The sequence below is a fragment of the Plectropomus leopardus genome, chromosome 21 (genome assembly GCF_026936395.1).
Source record: "Plectropomus leopardus strain MGB_pleo_1.0 chromosome 21, ASM2693639v1, whole genome shotgun sequence".
NCBI lineage: Eukaryota > Metazoa > Chordata > Actinopteri > Perciformes > Serranidae > Plectropomus > Plectropomus leopardus.
Genome location: NC_142196.1, coordinates 5506685 through 5531948, shown reverse-complemented (window position 1 = coordinate 5531948; position 25264 = coordinate 5506685). Strand labels below are relative to the sequence as shown.

The 25264-nt window shown below is 39.7% G+C and overlaps 1 protein-coding gene across 2 annotated transcripts in view; it reads left to right on the top strand.

The window, feature by feature from the left end:
* Positions 1-3010: 3010 nt before the first annotated feature.
* svila (supervillin a) overlaps positions 3011-25264 on the top strand; it is a 101277-nt gene continuing 79023 nt past the window's right edge. The window contains exons 1-2 of one of the 2 annotated variants that reach the window (XM_088072292.1): positions 3011-3162; positions 12405-12475. Coding sequence is in view for 1 of the 2 variants with exons in the window: in XM_088072282.1 (XP_087928408.1) it covers positions 20313-20319 (7 nt within the window). In the remaining variant the exon portion in view is untranslated. Of the gene's footprint in view, positions 3163-12404; positions 12476-20160; positions 20320-25264 lie in introns of those variants that run through there. The other variant, XM_088072282.1, reaches the window with a different exon arrangement.

Below are 25264 nucleotides of genomic sequence, written 5' to 3'. Positions count from 1 at the left end.
AAAAAGAAAAAATGGAGAAACCAAATGCTGCTTTTATCAATATATTTTTACTTAAAGCAGGTTAAAATGACCATGTTAAAATGACCTTGTAAAGGATGTCAAACAGCTTATTCCACACATAGCTTCTGTCTCGTTACACTCCCTCATTTCTGAATTTCTAATCTCAGTTTAGTATGGAATTAAGTACGGAAATATTCAATTTCTCAGCATTTACATTTTAAAGAAGTGTTCAATCTAGATTGTTTTGGTGTGAAATGCAGAATGTTGAAGATATCAGCTGTAGTGATGTGTGTCCTTGTGGTCCTCAATGTGGCAAAAAAAAAAAAAAGAGACATTTTAAAAAGTCAACAGCAATGTCTCTTTCCAGAAACCATGACCTTGTCACTCAAGATAATCCACAAACCTTTCTGTGAGCAGTTTAATTGAGGAACTATTTTCTTTGTTCCAAACAATAAACCGTAGGAGGATGACATGAGTGTTTTGCCTGTGAGTAGATGCTTGCTTCCTTTTGCGCAGTGGTAGGTATAGTTCGGTAGAAACAAAATAGTTCCACATGAAACCATTCAGAACAAGGTCTGTGGGTTATCTTGAGTAAACGGTAAGAGACATTGCTGCTGAGTTTTCAATTTTTTTTTGGCATTTTGAGCATCAAAAGCCGAGTGCCATATAGTTCCATTATATTGGAGAGAAAGCAGAAATCTCTACGGCTGATATCTCCAACACTCAGCAGCTAACACCAAAACAATCTAGACCGATAGCTATACAGGTAACAGGAAAAATATGTGTTTTTGATTTTGGGTTGAACTGTCCCGTTAAACCATTTTTTCTGTATTCCTTAACCTTTTCTAAAAATCTTCATTTAAAGCTATTTGAGTTGCTCCTAGTTTAAAATCTATCTTAAAATTCACAAACCATTCATCTTAATGAAGTCTTAGTTAATTAAGATCAATGGTTTGAAATTAGTTTTTGATTAAAAAAAATAAATATCAAATTTTACATTTGTGGAGATCACTTTTCAAAAGATATAAACAGGTACCAGTGTGAAAAAACATAGTTGCAGATTATTTTGATGGGGAAGCACATCTTTGTCTCTGTTCACTGATAAAACAGTTCAGTCAGGGAGAAGTAAGAAATCATCTAACAGCATAAGGTCAATTGGGAGTCTGTGGTCTGCCTGTTTGCCTTCTGTGTGTCTGATTTACAACTTTCATGTCTTAGTTACTGGCATTTATGGAATGCACTGCTCAGCGCTATAACTGTCATCCTTTTCAGCACGGCGAAAGGTATTTGGTAGCAGCTCAGCAGCAACAAAAGCATTGTGTACGAGATTCCTCTTTTGTAAACAAAGAGTCCTTTATCTTTCTTGGTTAACACATGATTGAGATACCAAGATAGGGAATATATTTGCAACCACAATGCTGCATAACTTAGAATATCATTACACTGAAGATGGGATGGACTGCCATGTGTGGGCCCTGTCATCAACCTACAGGTCCAAACCAATTAACTCCTCCTCTGTGTTTTCCATATGGCTGCTGGTGAGTTTCATGTTCACTATGGGGCTCATCAACTATTCTGACTGCGGTTGGGGATCATTTGTTTGCCACTGGCCTGTTTCCCTTAGCAACATGCCTTGGAACTGTGGAGACTATTCAAAGGAGGTAAAGTGAACAAAGAGCAGAGGCAGCGAGTCAGTCAAACAAAGTCACATGGTTACCTTTCCACCTCAGCGACTCACATCTGATAGAAAACTGTGCCCTTAACCTCCAAATAATGCATCCTCTCTTTCAATAGGGGTTGACAGCAAGAGAGGATCATCTATTCACCTCCAGCGTTTTGCATTTTACAAGCCTATTAAATGCTGGAGTCACAGAGATAGGAGCAGCTCCAGCTATGGTTAATTGAATATTTATCTGGGCTTGTTTTTAATGGACAGGATATGTGGACTGTTAACTCTGCCATTAGAGCAGACTGAGAATTGATTGTCCATTGCACTGAGGCTGACCCCATGAGTCACTGCAGGAAAAACACACTCAATGTGTTTGTGCATGTGTATCGGAGAGAATATTTAATAGGCAGATGAGGGGAAAAATGTGCTAATTTCAAATATATCTATATCTGTAGCAGAGAAAGAGGGGTTGGACCTGTTTTAGCAGAGACCTACTGCTGGCTCAGATTTGTCTGACCACAAGTGAACACAATGTGGCTGAACAGAAAGGATTCTGTTCCTTTATAATAAGAGGAAAGAGCTGAGTCAAGCCAGACTGCAGCGTTCAACCAGAATATTGAGATCAATGCTAATGGGATCTTGCCTTCAAAATAAAAGCGCAAAATAAATCACTTAAGAAAATAACCAAGCTACTATGTTATACAGTTGGAATCAGTGAAATAAAATAAGCCGGAGTGATATTTTGCTTGCTCTTGATCTCTGCACATTTTGTATGTATAGAAAGTTATGAGCTCTCTTTTGAAATTGACTTGTTACTCTATGATTGTGAAGGCAGGGCCAGACCAGACATTTTTGGCACCCTGGGAAAGCTTCCCCAGGAGCTTGCCACTGCCACCTTCACCAACTGCAACATTAAAGTAATGATCACACAATTGTATCAGTGATTAAAATTCAAAAACATAATATATCCTATAGAATTCTGAAATGGGCCATCTGACATAATGAGTACTTTACACTCATTATACATTAAGTATATTTTGATGCTATTTTGTACTTTTATTTAGGTAAGGGTTAGGATTTTGGATGCTGGACTTTTTCCTTTAACTGAGTTTTTTAAACTTTAGTATTACTATTTTTACTCAAGTAAAAGATCTGAATACGTCACTCACCACTGAATATGTTCTATATTGTACAAGAAAAAAAGAAAACTGATCTATGTTAAAAAACAAGACAATGTTAGCATGTCAGGACATGGTTACCTCCTTAATAAGGAAGTCCGTATTTAATAAGCTTTTATTTTGAAAAATCCACCCGGTCTCTCCTTGTGTGACTGCTTTTGTCTTGACAGAAGAAGAAGTTTACAGCAGGCGGACTTGCGTGAATGACAGTCGGGTGAGCGTGCGTGTGTGTGTCTGCGGGATATTACAAGAGCTCGTGCTTGGCGGAGGTTTAACAGCCACCAGAGAGAGGTAGCTCCCTGCAAGACACCGTCGGTGAGTTCATGTGCCTGAATGTTTGTGCATGAAAATGCAGTTTCGTGTTGTTTTCTAACGTGAGGAAGGACTGTAATAGTTAGTCAACTTCGTGGGGTTTCGTACAACGACAGAAAAAAAGAGGAGAGAAGTTTGAAGTCTGTCCACGCGACAACCTGCAACACAACATGTTGCTAATGTGTGCAGCGGTCAAGTGGTGCATTTAGGGACTATTTTGTTTGTGATAGAATCCTTAAAATATTGTGAAATAATTGAATGTTTCTCTCGTGAAGCCTTAGTTACAGTGTTCATCCAGGTGAGCCCATCCTCCCGACAGGTGGAGACTGTTCATATTAGCCGACACCAACCTCATTGGTTTACACCTCCTCTTTCAGGAAAGTAAAAGGTGGGGTAATAATGAGTTTGCGTTTAGACAACTTGTGAAACTAGAACCCCAAGGCCACAGTAGAGTATTTTATTATCTCTGAATGAAGCAACGGCGCCAGATATATATAATGTTACACTGTACATGACATCCAATACTACAGCAGACAGAAGAAGACATCGGTCTGTGTCGGTGCGTGCGCTTGGGACAACGCAGCACCAAATTGCTTAGAAAAATCTAGCAATTTAAAGTTGCCACGCTCATTGGTGAAGTTGCCTAGCAAAACAAACACGATTTGAGATCTTGTGTGATTCATTACAATGTTGCCTTTATTTCGGCATGTATCTAACATACCATGCAGCGTTTATTAAATGAAATTTGGACTTTGAGAAATGGCACGCAAGTTATCCTCACACTGTTTTGTATACGAAAGACTCCAGGGATGGGCTGTTATCAGCAGCTAACTAAATGCTAAAATTGAAAATATTTGAAAGTGAAGTTTCATTTAAAGGGTTATCTGATCGCCGAACTTACCGCAAGATGTTTGCAATACCTTACAAGTCTTTAATTACCTGCTTGTAGTATACCTGCGATGATGATGAGCAAAGCAGCTTAAATTTGTAGTTTTTCATATTGTCTTCGGTGTGTAATAAGCAAACACTCTGCCCCAACGTGCACGTGTTATGATTTTATTTATCTGTAAAGAAAACTGCATATTGCCATGATTTGCAGCAATGGCTGGCAAACATATCATTGCAATGCAAATTTGCATAGCAGGCTGGATCAGTGTATCAAACTAATGTAGATTATGTCTACCACTAAAGTTGAGTAAATGCACATTTTGTCAAACTATATCACACACTTTAAACAAACACACACCCACATGCATAAACACTGCACTGTCCAAGTGTTTTTTCCTTTCCTTCTTATTTGGCAAGTAGTCCGCTGCTTACAAACTGCCAAGGTAAATAACGTGTGAGTAATGAGGAAGGCTACTTTTGTGTGTTTGCTTCGCACGTGGAAGTGCACAAGGAAGCTAATTAGTAGCCATTTGCCTCCACCGAACCTTCAAGATGTGAGGTCAGTGAACCTCAAGGATTGTGGCAACAGTCGAGAACCTTGAGCGGGATTATTGTAACGGCTAGAGAGTGGATTGACTTTAGATTGATCATAGAGCTGCTCCCTCATATTTGTGTCTAAAAAAGTGACTTGTAACATAGTTCCTTATGCCAGTGCTTGGTAAATTGTCTGTTTTCCCATGATCAGGTATAATATGATCTGCTGAGGGCATTGGCTCGTTTTAAAATCTTTCAGGTGTTGTCATGGGTATGAAAAGGCAGCTTTTCCCTTTGTTCATGTTCCTTGTCTTGCAAAAGTTGTCCTACTGAAATTGCATCCACATCCAATCAGAATTCGGTGCAATTTTCAACCCCTGATGGAAAGCATTATTAGGTTGTGCATCATTGTTTTCACTCCTTCGTGCATGTTGCCTTTGCTTCAGTTTTAATGAAAACACACACATTTCCTTTTCCAAGTTGAAGGTCGACTTATCAGCCTGACATTTAGGACCACATAGCCTGAGCCTGCAAAACAAGAAACAGCACTAAAACTTTCCTTTACACTATTCATTGTCTTTTGACGGCAGCATCCTGTAATGTGGTGATGTAGTGTCTGTATCTTTTTGAATAAAGAAATAATAATGGAGGATCCAGTGTGGAGTGGGATCAAAGTGGTGATTAGGCCTCTAACCTGTCTGCTGTTGTAGGACTTTGTAATTGTCTACAGGGATTATCTGTGTAGCGATGGCTTTGGGCTGTTTCTGAGTATTATCTCCACTCCAGCAAACTGGGAGCCCACAAAGCTTGTCTGGTAATGAGATCTCTTGTCTTCACTCAAAGAGGTATTTCACCGATTAGAAAGAAGGCCCTCACATAAAACTAAGCCTTCTATTCAGTAGAAAGATACAAGTACTTTGGAAATTAATGCTACATGACCAGAGAAAACAGAGAAAAAGGACACTTCTGCTCAAGAGGTAGAAAACCTACAACTACCAGAATGCAATGTGCCTGATCAGACCAATAAACACTCTGGCTGGTGGATGATGTAATATGGACTGGTCCGTGTGAAACAATGGCACCCGGCCAGATCTCGTATTAAAGTTAAACGGTAAGCTAAAACATGTTTCTGCAAACGTTTGAGGTGAGAAATATGCAACTCAGTAACAGAATCTTGGTTTATATTTGATCAGCGCTGCTTATTTTTACCATTTGATCTCCATTTTTCGACCTCCATTTTCACTGTGCAGGAAGCAGTATGGCACCCACTTCCTGTTCACAAACTCTCACTGTTACAGCTAGACGGGGCATTAAAATATGCTTCTAAACATTGCAAGGGAGAAATAGTTAGTGCAGTAACATGATATTGATTTGTTTTCAGTCAGCACTGCCTGCTTTTACTGTTCGATTGGATTTCAGTCTGAATTTGAGAGGGAGAGAGAGAGGGACGGGCAAGTCTCTTGATCCAGCTCTATACTCTTTGTGTCAGCAGTGGTGGGTGAAAATGCAGAAGTATAGCCTGTAGTTTAGCAACAGCCCGAGAGCCAGTGAAACACTACCAAATGATGTAAATTACACCAAGTGGAATATCTAGACATTGGTAAGTTAGAGGGAAATTTACCACAGTTCATCTACACACACTACCAACATTGTTTTGATACAAAGCTGGTTGAAGATCAGTGAAGTATCCCTTTAAGGAAGCTTATTAAAGACTGTGTGTGCATGTGTGTGCACTTGTGGTGGTGATGCTAAACTAGTAGCACAGGCAGAGAATGAAGTTATAAAGTTGTCAAACTGACTGAGTCAAAGTTATATGATAATATCTAGCTGGCATTAGCCAACATTAGACAGTGTACTGGCTGTACTAGACCATAGACTGTATATAAAGATGGACAACATGTCCCAATTGTATAAAAATGAAGCTAAAACATAATGGCTGTGACTGCTGCCATTTTGCACTGCTGACATCATTTGAAGCCAGAGTCTGTGCAGTAGTGACCTCCGCAATGTTGAATTCCCACTTGCACACCTGTCCTATCGAACTGAAGGAAGCACCATTGATTGCAAGTGCACTAACTCAGACAGAAAAAACATTTAACAGAAAAATCCCACTTAAGCTTGAGCTTGGAGCTCCCCACCGCCAGTGGAGGACCAGGCACTAGTGGTATGGGGAGAAAGCCAAGCACTGTTCACCTGCACACACTGCGATGGACACAGCTACACACAGCTGGTTGAATTTTGGCAAAGTTTCCCTTTGTTTTCATTGTCTTCTGTCTCGATCGCCAGGCGATGAGATGCAGTGGTTCACTTTTACAGTGTGATCTGTAGTTTAGTTTTTAGCCTGTATCTTTATCTTTTTAACCTGCTTTTGCTGCTGAGTGAGTTTGGGATCTTGTTTATATCCTTCAGACACATACTGTAGACCCTTCTGTCTGCTTCTCTCTGAAATAGATTTTTCATTTTTCCCCAAATTAGATAATATTTCTTCAAAATAGTGCAATTAATCGCAGTGTGAGCCCCATGCTAGCTCCAACAGCTTGGCGGACCATCCAAAAGAGGGAGCTTAGTGAAGGGTCAATTCCTGTGACACTCTAAGGTGCGACTTGATGCAATGTAAGCATGGGCGGTATAACAGTATTACAGTACTAGGCTATTCGGAAATCCCTAAAGTATGTTTTTAAAAACTGTCACATATACAGGCGCACCTCTTTCTTTTAAACTCATTTTATGTGGTGCACAGCATGCACCACCAGAGCTCAGTCTCCAGTCTCTACTAGTGGAACAGGTAGTTGAGCTAAAAGACACCGCGACACCTAGTGATGGAGGAAGAAGTTACAGGACAGTAAACAGCCAGCGGCCAGCAATGACAGAGAGAGACTGAGTGTGTTTTATAATGTGTTAATGAGTCAATTTAGCCTCATCAGTCTTTTGTGACCGGGAGAAAGTTGTATTCAAAAGTTGCACAGTTGTATTTCTGTTTAATAAGGAAATTAGGTGTGACAATATTACTTTCTTCACATATTATGGGTATCTTTTGTGTATTTATTTGTATTCACTTATACTGTGACAAACCATATAGTCAAGTCAAGTAAAGTAAATTTTATTTATAATGCCTATTATCACAAAACACACTTGCCTCAGAGGGCTTTACAAAATACAGCATCCCTCTGTCCTTAGACCCTCACATTGTCTGAGGAAAAACTGCCCCAAAAAAACACTCCAGTAAAAGATCTGGAAGATATGAAGGTATGAAATATTACATACAGACCAATCCTACTGCCATGCAAACGATAGCACCACTAACCTGACAGACTCTTGCAGGGGGGAGCAGTTTGATGCAACCTCTTAGTAATTTATTCAATTTAAGCTACTGGAAGTGACATCATTGAAATGGACTGCAAATGAATAGAAAATAAAGCATGCATTTCATGTCATGTTCAGGGGATGCTTAAAATGTTTATGAGGGCCGCCATTGGCCTGCAGGCCGCACTTTGAGCAACAACGCTCTATTGCCTGCCAAATACTGTATGTTTTAGACTCATACTGATAGTTTAGACTGATAACATCTGATAACGCTATGTTAGCTGTTTTTCTTTTTATTAAATTTTTACATAAACATAACATCATAACATATATATTTCTGGTAAGGATCCTATAAATTAGGTTTTTAAAGAACTGACATGTTCTTAGCAGGACATTTTTCAGTTAAAAATAAACTTTGTCAATGCTCTTTGAACAAACTATGTAAGGCTTCATGTTTTCCAAACCACCTTGAACACATTTTTGCCATTTTTTTTACTGCAGTGTATGACTCAATAACAAACAGATAAGCTGATACTAATAAATCTACTCTGAGCAAATATCAGCAATTCATGACCAAAGTGTTTATGTCTGTCTCATACAGTTTGACATGCAATAAATCGGCAAGATTGCTGTTAGAACACAGTATATAGGAGCCTTTAGAGTGCATCAGAGGATGCCTCTCATAAGGTGGTTCAGCCAGATCATGAGAAATCTGTGCTTGCCACTCAAAACCAAATAAGACAAACATATATCTACAAGATAGAACTAAGTGGAAAATGTCTTTTGTGATGTGGTTGCACCAACCTTTAAATATAATCCATCCACTTTGTCACTGTGTGTGTGCATGTGTGCACACTCTGAATCTCAGTCCAGAGTACTTGTGTCTTGTGAGTGTTTTCAGGGTCTCCACCTTCTGTGTTTGAGAGGGAGAAACTGCCAGCAGAGGTTAGTTACATAAGCCTGTTGGGTGTTACATCATTGTTTTGGGGGCCCCGGTCCGGAGAGCTGGGGCTCGGGCTTCAGATGGGTCCGATGGGTCCACCGCCTCCCACAGGCCCCCTCGGAGGAGGAGGAGGAGGAGGAGAGGAGCTATTGGAAGCAGATGCTCAGTGCTCGGAGACATGGCTCAGTGCTGGTGATGAAACGAGCTTCCACCTGTAACATAGTTTTTGCATGTGTGTGTGTTTTTGGTCTATCAGTGTTTGCTGATGAGCTGACGTATGGTTTGGGTGGGCTCGGTTGCTATGACATCAGAGGGAAAGCATGTAAAGCAGGAATGATTTATAGGCCTATAATCCTCAAAACAACCCTGCCTCTTGTGTTCACTGCCCAGTAAATCAATCTCAACAAAACTCATAAATATTCATAAAAAAACTTTGTGGGGAAGAGTTGATTTGGAGTTGAGCACAGTATTGTTTGAAAAAGCAAAAAGGAGACCTCTTAAATGTCAGATTTTTTTCACTCTGGTACCTCTGTGATCTGGAGCAACAGAGGAACCTTGAAGATGTAACGCCCGTCTGCCTGAAACACTGTGCTTTTCACTGGCTGTGCAGCCTTGTGGATCTGCACACATATTATGTTCCAGTTCACTAGTTTGTGAAAACAAGCTCATGCCTCTAAGTTCCCCTCCTTACACTTTAACGTCCCCCAAATTGCTATTTCAAGAGCATCTGTGAGGCTCGATGGTCTAAGGCGTGTCAGCCTGGACTTGAATCTGATGCAGGGTCTTTGTTCAAAGGCTTCCACTTTATCCAAAAAAGGTCTAAAGCAGTATTAAGTAGTTTAATCCCTTTTATCAGCCTCTATTGGCAGTAAGAAGGAACTGCACCAAGATTCAGAGTCACTTGTTGAGTAAGTGAAAGTGTACAGGGATTCGAGGAGGCTGGAGGCTGACTTTAGAAAGACAGATAGCCTAAATCAACATTTGGTGAAATAATCACTGACTCACAGCTGATATCAGTTGATGCAAACTGATTCTAATAATTATGTAATAAAACTGCTATGTGAGAGGGAAAATTCTTGCTTGTTGCCACTTTAAAAGGGAAGATAACCCCAAAATACAAGAATACATATTTTTCCTCTTAGCTGTAGTGCTATTTTTCAGTCTGGATAGTTTTGGTGTGAGTTGTCGAGGGTTAGAGATATCGGCCGGAGAGATGTCTGCCTTCTCTCCAATGTAACTGAACGAGATTGCACTTGGCTTGTGGTGCTGAAAATAAAATAAAATAAAAAATTAAAGAATGCATTTGAAAACCTCAACAGCAATGTCTCTTTCCAGAAACTGTGACCTGTTTAAACAAGAAAATCCACTGAGCTTTTTATAAGCAGTTTAACATAGGATTTTCTAAAACATATCTGCTAAACTACAGCCACCACTCTAATCACCGTACAGAAGAAAGCGTGCATCTTCTGCTAGCTCACCTAGCACCACTGAGCTAATTATAATGTTACACGAGTAGATGCACACTTTCTTCTGTGCGTTTTTTTGAAATAAAGTAGTTAGTTTCAAATTTATTTTTTGGCTGCTTTTAGGACCACAAGCTGAGTGCCATCTAGTTTCATGATACAGGAGAGAAGGCAGACATCTCTACTATATCTCCAACACTAGAATAGAAGTATGCAATATCGATAAAATTCTCCGTCAAATTTAATTAAATATTGATATAAAAAATTCTATTAAATTTGACGTGGTCGGGTCCATATATACGTTTTGTCTTTGGACCCGTTGCCTCAAAATCTGTCAATGGCTATTTGGAGTAACAAAAAGCAGCTATTTATTGATATTAGAATGGTAAAAGTTGTTTATTTGGCACACATTCATTAAAGCCAATAAACAATGCAACTGTTAATAACGTAATTTTTTTGTTAATAAGACCCCTGGCTTTAAAATTGAGTCTTAAAGGAATACTTCACACTCTAAATGACTATTTGTATAACAATTACTCACCCTTCGAGTTACTTTGAATTTGTGAAGAAATCTATTTTTCTTGCATGCCTCCACGGTTAATTAAGAATCTAAATTCTTGATGAATTAAGTATTAGGGGTCCAGGTTAAACAACAGCAAAACTATATCAAAATAAATGATTATAAACTCTCACCGTACAGTGTAAGCTAAGTCTCATTTATCAGTCGTTGGTTCAGTACTTCACAAACACATGTATTTTTCGCTTTAAAACACCATTGCCTACACAGGGCAGAGGCATGCCTGAGACTGTTAATGTGGAAATGTTTTAAATCATCAAGGATGTTCTCTGTTTTTGGATTCTTTGTTCGAAGGCATGTGAGAAAAGGTGTTTTCTTCCAGATTCCAACTAAACACAGGGTGAATAAATTATATGCAAATTATCATTCGAGGATAACATATTTATTTCACACATTTTTTTCTTGCTTAAAAAAGTGTTGTTGATCTTTAAAATTAAGCAGCAATCTTTTCGAAACAGTTTATGGATAAAATCCATATGCATTTTTGCACAAACCAGTGAATTAAATAAACACAAATTCCAACAATTGCAACAATTTTAAGTACACGCAGAAATATTAAAGAGAACAGCTACTGTGATGTTAGCATAAAGAAATTTACATTTAATTTCTAATCTGTCTGTCTGTATTTCTGTCTGTCTAAGATGCATTTCGGTCACTATTGCAACAGGGCTGCAGGGCCACTTGGTTCACAGACCTGTGGCATTTGTCATGATGTGTAGGGTGGGTATACGCTGATTTAGGTCACAGAGACAATGCTACACTGTTGTCCACTAATTGACAGGCATCTGATATGTGAATAGCTTTTGTAAATGTTTGGTTCACTCATTCATATTCATAGTTCTCTGATGTGAAATATCATCAGCAGTTGTTAAAAATAACCAACCAGTCCAACAATTGAGATCGTGTACTGAAAACTGTGTGTTGTTTCATGTACTCATAAGTTGTAAGACTTTTTTTTCATTCACTCAAAGGACTTATTCTCTCAAATTTTGGTCACAATGTTATGTGAAAAGATGTTAATGAGCTCTTTCCTTTTCCACTTTCCTTTTCCAAAATAATCCAACTGACAGGTGTGTCATATCAAGATTGTGACCATGCCAAGGTGGATGGATGATGTTGGAAAAGAAGAAGTGCTCACTAACATGGATTTTAACAAATTTGCAACCAAAATTTGACAGAATATCTATTGTATGTAAAAAAAGTCTTTATAGCTGTGAAAAAAGGAGGCTAAAAAGTGTTTAAATTCTTGTTCAGGGTATATCATGTATACATGTTTGCAGATGTGTTAATCAATATGTAGGTTCTTGTCCGGCACCTTTTCACTTGTCTAAATGCAGTCAAGAGTTATTAGAAGTTATTTGATTTATTGTGACATTAATGTAACAGTGGACTGGTCTAATTTAAGATGTCTCTGCACCTTGTGCTCATTTCCCAGAGCTATTGCACCATTTAAGGGGGAAAAGAAATGATCATGGTTTTGATATTAAGTCGTAATCCCTGACACACTGTGCTGACTAAGTCAATCATTTGTTTTCAGGACCAGGTGGCGCCCAGGGGCCCGCACACTGGAGGGAGAAAGTGGAACTCTTCTGTCACAACGGTCATCTTGTGAGTACATCAGCTGAGTCCATTTGTCCCTCTCATAAAACCACATTCCTCTCTTGAATGTTTCATGAGACACAAAGACACATCACCTGCAGCCAAGAGGAAATACTGTACATTACTGAGCAGCAGCGTGGCCCATTGATCACAGGAGGAAGGGGGGGGGGATCAGTGTTTTCCTGTCCAGGGGTCAGCCAGACATGAGCTGACCTTCACATGGCCTTTCTCTGTTTTGCTGCTTCAGTCACTGCTAACCATTTGTCAATGACATCATGTGTTGCTATGATGAGGTGAATCAACAACAGACCCTGGCTGTGTAGATGCCAAACTTTACACTCCTCGCCATGGTAACAGCTTCTTGTTTACTGTTTATCTTTTGTTTTTATAGATATTCTAGTTTTTGACTTAACATGAATTATTATTCTTTAGTAGTTTTGGACTTCTCCGTGTGGCTTTGGTATTATTCTGCAAATGTTTATTTAAAGTTATGGCTACATTAACATTTTAGTAGAGGTCATATATTTTTATGGTATAATGAAAGAACCCCAGATTAAGTCTTTGTTAAAATAGTTTTATCCAAATTGGGTCCACATTAAGTGTTTCGTAAAATAGCCAGAAATGTTCTACCCAGGAATCCTGTGTTAATCCTGTTAACACATGTAGTGTGCATTTTTATTTCATAGTTGTTTTTATCTTTCCTGTATTTTATTTGTTTACAGCACTTTTTAGAAACTCACAGGCTTCCTTGAACTTGCTCAGTTGTACGTTTCATTAAAAAAAAACAGCTGCGCAAAACTATTGTTCCTGTCTTAAGGATCTCCACTATGGCTGCATAATGAATTACTATATTTTAATGCTTTGTGGGTCAAATTATGGAAGTATGATGCTCCAAAAAAAGTAGTTAGTTAAGAGTAGGGCAATAAGATCAGTACTAGAGCTGGGCCGATAGATATAACCATCATAGATACGATGGTATTGGCCTCTATGTTGCCTGATGAAGGCTTATGAAAAGTTTATCTATCTATCTATTTATCTGATATTCCCCAACAACAGTATTGGCATTGACCCCTCTTAATGCACAGATATAAGAGTGGCACTGATGGTGTTGTGCATGTTCACACTTTACAAGACCTTTCTTAAAGTTTAGTTGACACAGATTGAAATGAACTTATTCACTTTCATGTTAAGTTCACATGCACAAAAAATAAACTACTTCATGGTCAATCATCTCCTACAATGTAGCATTGTGCAAGTTTTTCTTGTTGTTGTTTGGAAACAACAGTAACCAGTCCTTTACAAAATGTTTGTTTGACTTGGGTGGAGAAACTTTGCGGCTGTTGACTCATGGTCTTACCCTTTTGTTAATGATTTCTTGTGATCATCGTTCACTCGCAGACATTTCCCAAGACTGGTTAGATGCTTCATCTTGATGTCGTCTAAATTTGTTGCCGGTGCGTCTGACTTTGGAATTGTTTTTCTGGATTTGACAGCCACAATTTCCATTAAGAAATGTTTGAAGGAGGTTTATGAACATGTCAGTATAGATTCCAATGAAAAAAATATTCATTTGAACTGTCTTCAGCATGACCAGTAGCTCCATTGTCTGAACTGCCAATAGCACTAGCCATGCTGGCATATTAGGTGTTGTAAATCTTGCCATAAAGCAGTGCAAACAAACACATTTCGTTCACCGTTCACCAAAGTCATAAGCATGTTCAATGAACACACTCTTTTAGCACGTTCATATACAACACTGTGTATTGAAATCCAACTCTCAGCAAGAAAGTAAGCATGTTCCCAAAATGCTAGGTTATTTCTGAAATGACGAAGTGGCCTCTTGGCATTGAAGCCATAGAGGGTCCTGTCAGTTATTTGTAGTTCCTCACCTGAGGGGACTTCCATATTTCTCTTGCTGCTTGCTAAAGGTCTGCTAGTCTTTAACAACCTGGATGAACCGTACCCAGCAGCCTATTTGTTTTTTATTGCTGGCTACTAGCCACTCTGCTCTGTGACTTTCTTTTCTCCCCACCTTACTCTAAGCTCCACACACACACAGCCCCTGCCCCCCGCAGAGCTGACATTCCCTCATGTCCTCATGGATACCTGGGTGATGTAAATCGCACTGTTAAAATTTATAGTACCTTTTCACATCCTGCTGCTAGCATTGTGGGTGGGGTTGTTTCAGGTTTAGTGTGGGTGTTTGGGCAACTGTATGTCCACTGTCAGAACAGAAGTAGTGATGTGGGCAGTTCACACCACAACACGGCCTTCTAATGTCAGTATAGTCCAACACCTTTACTGGCGCTGACGGACAAACTTTCCCGCTGTGTGTGTAGTATGTGTTTCTAGATGCTAGAAAGATTACAACTCAGCAGCTGTTGTGTTGACACAATATGCAGCGTGCTGCCAAGTACACACACACACACACACACACACACACACACACACACACACACACACACACACACACACAGACTTGAGTGGCCTAATTGTGTCAGTGAGTGGGAAAATGCTCTGAGTGCTTTTGCAGAGACCCTGATGGACTTTGATCCACTCACCAACATGTTTATTTCCACCTCACTAACTGATATCCTCACACCGAGAAGTCAGATCAGATTTCCGATCAAGTCTGCCACTGTTTGCCCTTAGAATTTATCATCAAAACAATAACAGATTCAAACTTTTGAACCCCGAACAAATAGATTTTTTTTTTTCAGAAACATGGGAGAAAAGGCAATGAGCAACTTTGTAAGAGGTGTTCAATAAATTGCAAGAAATAAGTAGATTCAAAAATTATTCTCGGAAAAAGCTAAGGTAAAAATCTAAATCTATTTTTAATTATCATAATTGCATATTTTAAATATGTTACAGAATTATTAAGTTTTATGAGTATTTATTTAAACTTTATTTTATGTGTTTGTTTTGTTTTTGTTTTTTTAAACTATTTTTAGGTATGTTGCTTGTACTTTTTATTAATTTTTTTTGCCATTTTTTGGGTCAATTTCTTTTTTTTTTTTTCATCTTCTTGCCTTCTTGCCTGTTTTTGAAAGAAATCAGGCCCATGTGCTTAGGTTTCAAAGGGTTAAAGGAGTCGTTAAACTGGAGTTTTATCTCGCTGATGTGACTGTCAAGAGTTCCACCAGTGAGTTATAATTTTTTCCTTTTGTTAGATCGTTAAACATTTTTAGGCCCCCAAAAAGAATATAAAAAAGTCAGACAAAGCACTTCTGTGTTGTTGGTGTTGTAAGCTTAGCGGTGGTCCTGACCCCCAGGTTCAGAACCAGTGGTTTAAAGAATCTGGCCAAACTTCTGTCTTATTTACAACCTGAGGGGTTTTTTTTGACTATGGACCACTTTTTTGCAATGTTGCCATGTTCCCAGATCACAGCAAAGCTTTAACTTCAACTCCTGTTTTTGTCCCCACCACTTTTACTGTATAAGTTTGACTTGTGCTCTAAAAGAACCTTTTACTGTCTAACCATCATAAAAGCTCTGAGCTGATTTTAAAACAGTTTATATGCTCATTTGGGTTGCTTTCAGTTATTACCATGTGCCAGTGACGGAGTACAATGTTACCATTAACTTACATGAAATGATGACCAGAATTACAAAAATAAGATGTTATATTGTCCCTTAAAACTTTAAGTACATTTGAGCAGAGCAACATCTGTTCACAAGCTTCCTCCAGGTTCCTGATGTTTACCCAAACTGTAATTTACCTCTCAGCCCCCTGAGCTCCTGAAGACTCTATACATCCCCAAATCCACCCACATTGTTCCTTCTGTAAATTAGGATCATATGTGTTCTGCTGGTCTTCTGTACATTATCATAACCTTGTCGACAGTTACCCATCAATCACTGAAGGGTGTTTTTCCTACGTCCCGCATTGTGTATGTTAGTTAAAGATTCATAGCTGGCTGCTGATGAAGCTCAGAATGAGATGGACATGACTCATGCTGTAACAGGATACTCACAATGACAGCAAGACTGAATCAAATAGAGGCTGTAAATAGGTCTTGCCTGTTGCTTCAGTTCAAATATTTGAAATTCAGTTTGCTTAGTCACATGTGATTGACAGCACGATGCTATTTATCCTGTGGTGGGAAGGGAAACTCCACCTATCTGGCTGTCTACATGGATTTAATCATCCAATATCAGTTTCACCCATGCCTAATTCTAATAACAGAGTGTGATGCAGCTGAGTGTGTGAGGTCACTGCGTTGGATGTTATCAGGTGGTTCCAGGTGCAGTTTATCCCCTCTCATGTCTGTCCAGTTAGCACTGATCTGACGTGGGTGATGAGTTAAAGAGGAGTCATCGTGAAGTCTAATAGGATGACTGTGTCAAACTGACAGACGTACACTAACATTCACCTACACCTGGTGCTGCTCGTCATTGTCCCTGGTCTGATGCCATGCCTGAGCGAAGAGTCGGCCTTTTATAGGCAAGCATTCGCACGGATGCCTCGGATGGTAGAGTGTGTGGTTGTGGGTGTGTATACATGCGGACACACTCACAGCCATGTCACCATGTGCACGTGTGGAACACAAGCAGCATTTCAAACTCATGTCAAAGCCTGACTGGGCTACAATGCCCATGATCTATAAACATGACAGTGTTAGTCAGCCACAGAGCTGAAAAAGCCCACTATTCTATGTAAATATATAATGTTTCTATTCCTCCACAATGGGAAAAGCTGTGGCTGGAGGCATTATTATTTTTTCCGTTGTCTGTCCATCTGTCCCATTTCGCATATGTCCACTTGGACTCAATGATGAACTCGTTAGATTTTAATGGTCAAAGGTCACTATGACCTCACATTCATCTCTTTCTTGTGAGTAGGATATCTCAAGAATGCCGAATGACGAAATTTCTCCAAATTTGGCACAAACACCCACTTTGACTTAACAATGAACTGAGATAGGCAGTGATCAAGGTCAGTGTGACCTCATCTGTCTCATTCTCATGAATGCAAATTCTCAAGAACATTTTGAGATAGTTTATTTAAATTTGGCACAAACCATCCACTTAGACTCAACTATTAATTGAGTAGATTGTGATGGTCAAAGGTCAAGGTCAGTGTGACCCTGTCTGTCTCATTCTTGTGAACGCAGTATCTCAAGAACACCAGAGTAAATTTCCTCAAATTACTGTATATATGTGTAGCTTCTTTTCAGCAGCATTCATATTTGAAGCACTGTTAACTCTCACGGCTACCATGAGTCTGAACGCTTGTGGAGACATATAATTATGACTATGACTATGACAGTATTTTGGCACTTTTTTCGCTTGTTCCTGCTACATTCATTCACTCTTTTCCTGATTGGCTTACCTCTCTGGGCCCCTCTCCACTTGGGACCGTTTGGCGGCTTAGTTTGCCTGAGACGATAAACTGCTTTGTTTGCATGTTTTCCAACACAATAATCACGTCTCAAATGCTGTAATGCTTGTTGAGAATTAGCACAGTGTGAACTCTGTAAATCGATCGAGACCAAAACTTTTGACTTCTCTGCATAGCCAGCAATAACAACTGGGCGGTAGGAGACAAAACCAGAGATGGAACAGTATCAGTGTAAGTCTTTAAGAGCTTGCAGTGGAAATAGATTTTCAAGATTTCCTTAAAGCCGCTCTAATCTATATTTTTTATCTTTAACAGTGGATTGAATAATTGTCACTTAAAAGGGGTCACTGACACAGGCCATGCAAAATGACACTTTCCGTTAGTTCTTTTAAACTTTTTAGCCTCTTTTTTACACATTGTTTCGGTTTTCTGGTTCACAAGCTCTGCTCTCATTAACAATGTGTTTTCAGCAGTAGCATTCAGATGGTTCAAGCAAAAAAAAAAAAAAAACTCTGTTAAACTTAGTTACCTAACCAGCACCTTCCGGCAGGCAAATGTTACCAATTTGCTAAACAAAGTGGAGCATCTTGTAACAAAAATACATATTTTTCCTCTTACCCATAGTGCTGTTTATCAATCTAGATGGGGAGGAAAAAAACACATGAAAAACTCAGCAGCAATATCTCTTTCCAGAAACCATAACTCGGTTATTTAAGATAATCCACAGACTCTGTTGTGAGCAGTTTCATGTAGGAACTATTTTCTTTCAACTCGACTCCACTCATTTCAACTTAATTTACATAGCACCTTTCTTACAAAAATACATCCCAAAGTGCTTCAATTGGCAAAACTGAAATAACCACCCAAAATTTAAAGAATAACACAAAGAACTAAACATAAACTTTCACAAGACTAGAAAATTACAACAGTAAGACAATAAGTATTAAAAAGGCAAACAAAAATGATAGTTAAAAGTCCATATAATAAAAAATATAAATAAAATAGAGTATAAATAAGATGCAGGGATTAAATAAAGTTCCAAACCAATGATTTTTAAATGACATTAATTTCTGATAATCTACACCTGCCAGCTCTATCACTGTGCAGAAGGAAATGTTGTTTGTGGTCTGTGGATTATCTTGAGTAAGTGGGTCACGATTTCTGGAAAGAGACATATATATGTTCAGTTTTTGGAATTTTTATTTATTTTTTGCCGCTTTGAGCACCACAAGCTGAGTGCCATGTAGTTCAATTATATTGGAGAGAAGGCATACATCTCTACAGCTGATACCTCCAACACACTGCAACTCAAACCAAAACTATCAAGACTGATATAAAGCACTTCAGATGAAGGGGAAAATATGGATTTTTTAATTTTGGGATGAACTGTCCCTTTATGACCTAAATATTTTCCTCTAAACTGTTGGTTAAAGGACAATTTAGGACTTACATCTACTACATTGCTGGGACCACAATACCAAATTTATGCTATTATTGCTACGAAAAGTTGATTTAATATGTTCTGTAAGTCATTTTATTCAACATCTGAATAGTTACAGTGGGGCATTCTGACTTGAGGAGCTGAAAACTTAAATGTATTCACCGCTAGTTTCAGCTGAGAGTTCTAGTTTCCCATACAGGATTTTCCATGCTGTAGCTAATTCATGCTACAGTATATCCTCTTCCATGTCAGCATCGGCCTTTGGATATCATCTGTATATTCCTTGCAGGCGTTTGAAATACATTCTCTTTTAGTCAGGCTTGTAGTCTGATATACAGCACAGCGCCAGTTGAGTGTGTCTAACCTCTGACCTGGAGGAAAACTATCTTGCAGAGTGTCAGAGGCAGTGATACAGCAGCCTCCCTTATCTCCTGCGCAAGCTGGAATAATGTTCGTCAGTTATGGCCTTTGGTCCTCAGCCATGTGGGAAAGTTGTTCCCTCTGCCTTCAGGCTGTTCTTTCTGGTGTCCCTCTGTTTGACTCATCAGGGCCGCTGGAGGGAATAAAAAGGAATTCCTCCCCCCTCCTATCTATGCTTAATCACTTTCTCCAACCCCCTCTACCTTTCATCCTTATTCTCCGCTGCTCATTAAGGACAAATTTCTATTCATCGCTGTCATAATGTCCGTTAGCGCTGTCAGACACACTCCAGGTGTACGTCTCACTCTCTCTCAGCGATAAATGGTTGGCTTGGATCCTGGTCACCCACCCCCAGATGCCAGGCTGACTCTAACTGCGCCTGTCGCTGCCTTAACGGGCCAACGCGAGTGTCACCGCCAAACCCACCCTGTGGTTTTGTGGGCCGTGGTTAGTGGTGTCGCTTCCAGTCTGGTCATGTGACTCGTAGTCCTTCCAGTCCTACCCTCTGGCAGTCTCACTCTTTCTCTGTCCTCCTCTTCTCTACTATGTCCTTGCTATCTCTTTCTATCTGTTCTCGCTGTGGATACTGACTTTTACTGGAGAAAATTTATTATCCAAAAACAACTTAAAGCAGAGGAGCCATGAAAGGTAAAATCCCGTGTTTATGTTCACGTTCTCCCCCGATCCATCATCTAATCTCTCCATCTCAACCTCTGTTTGTCCCATTTTCTTCAGCTGTTGCTCTCCGCCGTGGATTTGTCCGCTCATTAATGGGCTTTGAGAGCCTATTTATCTGCTTTGTGTAAGAGCTTTACCATTGAGCAGGCCTTATAGCAGTGAAGTTCTGGTAGAGGTGAAATGAGGAGAGAAGGCTGATAGCTCCTGACACGCCACCACCTCCGCCCCTGTCCCCTGCTGCTGATGGGTGCTGTGAAGATAAGCTGGTCGCAATATGAACAGAGCCTCTCTTTCTGACAAAAACTACACCTTTTATTGCCTTATCTTTCTCTCTCTTCACTTTCTTGAGTGCTTTTATCACACTCATGCCCTCTCTTCTACTCCCCATTTCTTTCTTTCACCCACTAACCTCTTTATCTGCCCTTTCAAGCTCTTATCTGCTCTCTATTTGTGGCTGCAGAATGACTCCTTAAAATCTTTTGTTTGGTGCTGCACCAAAAGGTGCCCATGAGTAAACTTTCCTCTTGTGTTGTTTTTGGGCCTGATGTGCCCTGCGCCAGAGGTGGGAAGAGGACTTAGAGTGTTTAGACAGAGGAAAAGGCTTTGATCAAAACCACAGTGGCACATCTGGATGCTTCCAGTGCAGTCTGGGGAGAGCACAGCTTGGTTGAGCTGGCAGAGTTTGGGTAGTAATAGGAGGAAAGGTTTTTACTTTTTGGGTGCCAGTTGCTGCTCCACTAAAAATGGGATTAACAGAACAAGCTCGCCTATTTTGCTTTTATAGAAATGCTTTTATAACTGAAAGTCACTCACAAATTTAAGGTTGTAGAAGAACATATGGCTTGGATAGTACCCGCTCAGTGTAGGCAGGATTTTTAGCTGATGACCATCGTGATGCAGCGTGAAACTGACATCATCTTCAGCTCATCACTGAATCCGTTGTTGGCAACCAAACAGAGAAACGTATGCACTTTGTCAGTTGCATGACACATTGTACATTGTGTACAGCGTAGTTTGACAGGCTGCCGTTAAAAAAAAAAAAAATCTGGGTCAAGTGATGAAAAAAATGATTGTCACTATTGTTGGAAAAAATGTTGCGATGGCTGTCCCATGTTGTGCAAGTGACGCTTGATTAATTGTTTCAGTCAATTTTAAACAAAAATGTCAGTCATTTGCTGGTTTTAAATTCCTAAACATAAGAATTTGCTGCTTTTTTTTGTCACTTATGATAGTACACGGGGAGTCTCTGGGTTTTCAACTGATGGCTGTAAAAACGAAGCAATTTGAAGACATAACCTTGGAATCTCAGAAATTGTGATGGACATTTTAAAATTTTTTCATAATTTCATAATAATAATTTTGATCGATTGATCGTTAAGATAATTGGCAGATTGATCAAGACTGTACATTTTTTTTTGTTGCAGCCTTTTGGTATCAGCTTACTTGGCTTGGAATCTTGACCAAGGTGATACCAAAAAAAAAAACACCACATACAATTTTGGACTTTTGCCAATGGAATAACCAAAATAGAGTGAGTCAAGTTGAGCAGATCTGGACCGTATCATGCAGTTGAAATGCAGAAATAATGTGTTTTTAGCTGCTTTGAACTCTGATTTATATTGTATGAATAAAGAGACTAATGAAGACTTTTAATTCAAACTTTGTTACTCCTGCAAGCTTGAGTGCCATTAAGTTAGCTTTTTTTACAGGTACAGTGCATTTAACCTTATTTTCTTTAACAAAATCGGTCTGTTCATCCTAAAGCCGACCCTTTTAGAATTTCACTATCCTTTCAAACCCATAAACCCAGTCGTCCTGTAATCTCCAAAATGTAGTCACATATTATGAAACATTGTTACCAACACCATGGAGGTTATGTTTTTGGTCTGGTGTTTGTTAGTTGGTTTGTGGAAAAACTATTGGCCCATGGAAGGGTGAAACATGTTCTAAGGAAGAACCCATCAGATTTTGGCGTGGATCTGAATCACGAGGAAGATACACAATAATTTTTCACCGTTTAAAACCTGGTGAGGTGAAGCATTTGGCATTGTCGGAGGTCTGTGCTCTCCGGGTGTGTTGTTGGTTAATAATGTGATGGATTTTTTTTCAGTAACCAAATAGTTTTCTGTATTTTTCTCTCTGTTCTTGTGGTGTTCTCTTTCCCTCATCTGTTATTTCTCTTCACAACATTTCAACAGACTTTTATTGTGTCTTTGTTTAATTGGCGCTGGTGGTTCATGCTCAGTGCTCCGTTTGAATAGCGTCTCATGCTGCTGGACGGTTTCAGGGCTGAACTGCTCCATTCTGTCTCGGGAGTCATCCGTGCCCACATTCATGGGCGTTAAGGCTCTGCGTATTACACAGAATATTCTTCTTAACCAAAGATGCTAAATGTGAGTTTGCCTGCACAACTCACCCTCATCAAAGCAAGGCGGTGAAGGAGGGGAGAGGGCTTAATAGTACACATATTTCCAGTTTTTCTGCATCCCAAAGACATTGTTGTGGTCTATCTGCAACTGTTTATGGAAAAACAGGAGGAGAGCTCTTTTGCCCTCAGTTTTTCTGTGTTGTGCTGACAGTTCAGTGTGGTTGGGGCATGTTAGCAATCAACATCCAGCTCTCGCCTAACAAGGGGGGCTAAATTGAAATCACATTTGCGTCAACATTTCTCCGCCGGCTTTGGAAGTACTAATGTTTCTCCAGTGCTAATTAGCCCGGGAGTGGCAGAACCCCGCCGCTTTCAAAGCTCTATTCAAAGTACAAAGGCCCTGCTGAAGGACCTCGCAGCTTGGCCCTGTGCCCAGACCTGCTCTCTTAACCAGCTGAAACGAATCGTTTTTAGGGTTTACCTTTTCACACGGCCATAAACAAATCAGTTGGTGTGACATCTTGAAGAATGAGGTGTGTTGTTAGGATTCAGAAAGCCAACAGAGCAGAGCAGAAGGCTGGAGTGAACTTTGTGGTTGTACCTTGTTTCCGACACTAGATGGTGCTCTTTGCTGTGAAGCTCAAAACCACATTGGAAGTGTCTCTAATGATAGTCAGTACATGCCATTTCTAACGATTCTGTAACCCTTATTTTTAACAAACTACTGTCCACAAAAACCAAACACTAAATGAGAAATCTCAGCCTCGCCCTTTATGTCCCCCTCTTCCAGTTTCCCTCTGACTGGCAGTGTCCCAGTGTCCTCTCCTTTGCCCAGTGTGTCCTTTGTTCAGTGGCCAGCTGAAACGGAGCCCTGTTCTTATCTTTGAGGGTCTTTGTGTGTGTGTGTTTGTGTGCTTGATTCTCCTTCCTTCCTCTCCATCTGTCCGGTGTTGTCCCTCGCTGTGAGTTTGAACCTCAAACGTGTAATTAGCATGATGAATGAGATATTTGTCTGCTCGGTGAATTGACTGTTCAAGTAGTTTCATGTCACTTTTTAGCACTAATGGACTTTGTTTGGTGATGAGTTTTTTGGTTTGATTTCCACTGTGAGAAATGATTACACCCTGCATGCATCAAATCAGACTGAGCTGTTGTTTTTTTTTTTTTTATTACGATGCTCCAGTGTCTCTGCAGATCTGTGGTGCTACTTCCTGTTGCTAGCCCCCGACCCATGAGATATAATTCACCATCTGGTAACAGGCCCAATATAGCACTTAGCACTTTAGTTGCCTCATCTCAAGTCTATGTGTTTTTTAAATGGGATTTTGGTTAGATGTCTTAAATAAGGTCTGTGGTTTCATGTTTTGTTCTACGACATAAAGTACGTAAGTAGTAGTAGACGCTTGGTATTACCCAGGTGGAAGTTTCCAATACCTCCTTCACACACTCTTTGGATAAAGTCCTTAATTTTGTCAAGCTAGAAGAAATCAGGCGCGTAATGAAAGGCTGCCTGAGGAAATTTTGCATGATGTGGGACCCCTTTTTCAAACATTTACGAGAGCTGGACTTACCAGATATTCGTGAATGATTAAATATGTGTATTTTATGGACATTAAATTGGAATGTGATTTACAACACTGACTTCACGACACATGTTCAGTTTTTCCCAGTAAGTTAATATATTTCAGAATGAGATAATGGAACAGATCATAGAAAATGATTTAACTGACTTATAAAGCAAACACTTATTGTGTTGTGTATCAAACATCAGGTTTTTCAATCTGTAACTGGTACATTGTTTGTTTGTATGGTGCCATTTTGTGCTATTTAGCGGCATTATTGGCCTGACAGTCGATTTGACCCCAGAGACTAACAGAGATCTATTTCAGAAAGATTGAGTGCTGTCAAAAGTTAAAAGTCAAAGTCCTTAAATGGGGTTTTCCCACTGGATTTAATTTGGAACATTTTCCATAAAAAGCAAGTTACATTCTAACTTAAGTCAGGGACACTCCACATACTTCACACAGTTTACTCATGATGGTAAGTCCTACACATGGCCATGATGAGAGTTGTGTGATGCCACTGTTGCTTAGGGGGAGCGACAACAACCCTAGTTAGTCATCAGAGAAGAGATATCTGCATAATATGCAGAGCCTGTAGGCAACATTTTGGTATCAGTGGCGCGCTATTTTCCCTTCTTTAGTCTGAGTAGTATTGATGAATCCTGTTTGAGTGTCAGGTAAACTGTCCATGTGGGAGGTCAGAACACATTGACCAAAATACCATCTCAGAACTAGGGGTAGGCGATGTATCGATTATACTCCAGGTATCACAGCTTGTTCCATGATGTATAAAATGACTACATTGCAAAAATCAAGTATAAATTGTCACGTCATTTTTATAAGCCACAGGCATTTTGGTTTCCTCTTTTCTCCTACGGCTCTCTGCCTCTCATAGACACACACTCAAAGCAGTGCTTTTGCAGAGCTCCAGGCCGTGACTATTTAGTCACATTTTGCGACCATGATGCACTACTGCGGTTTGCAA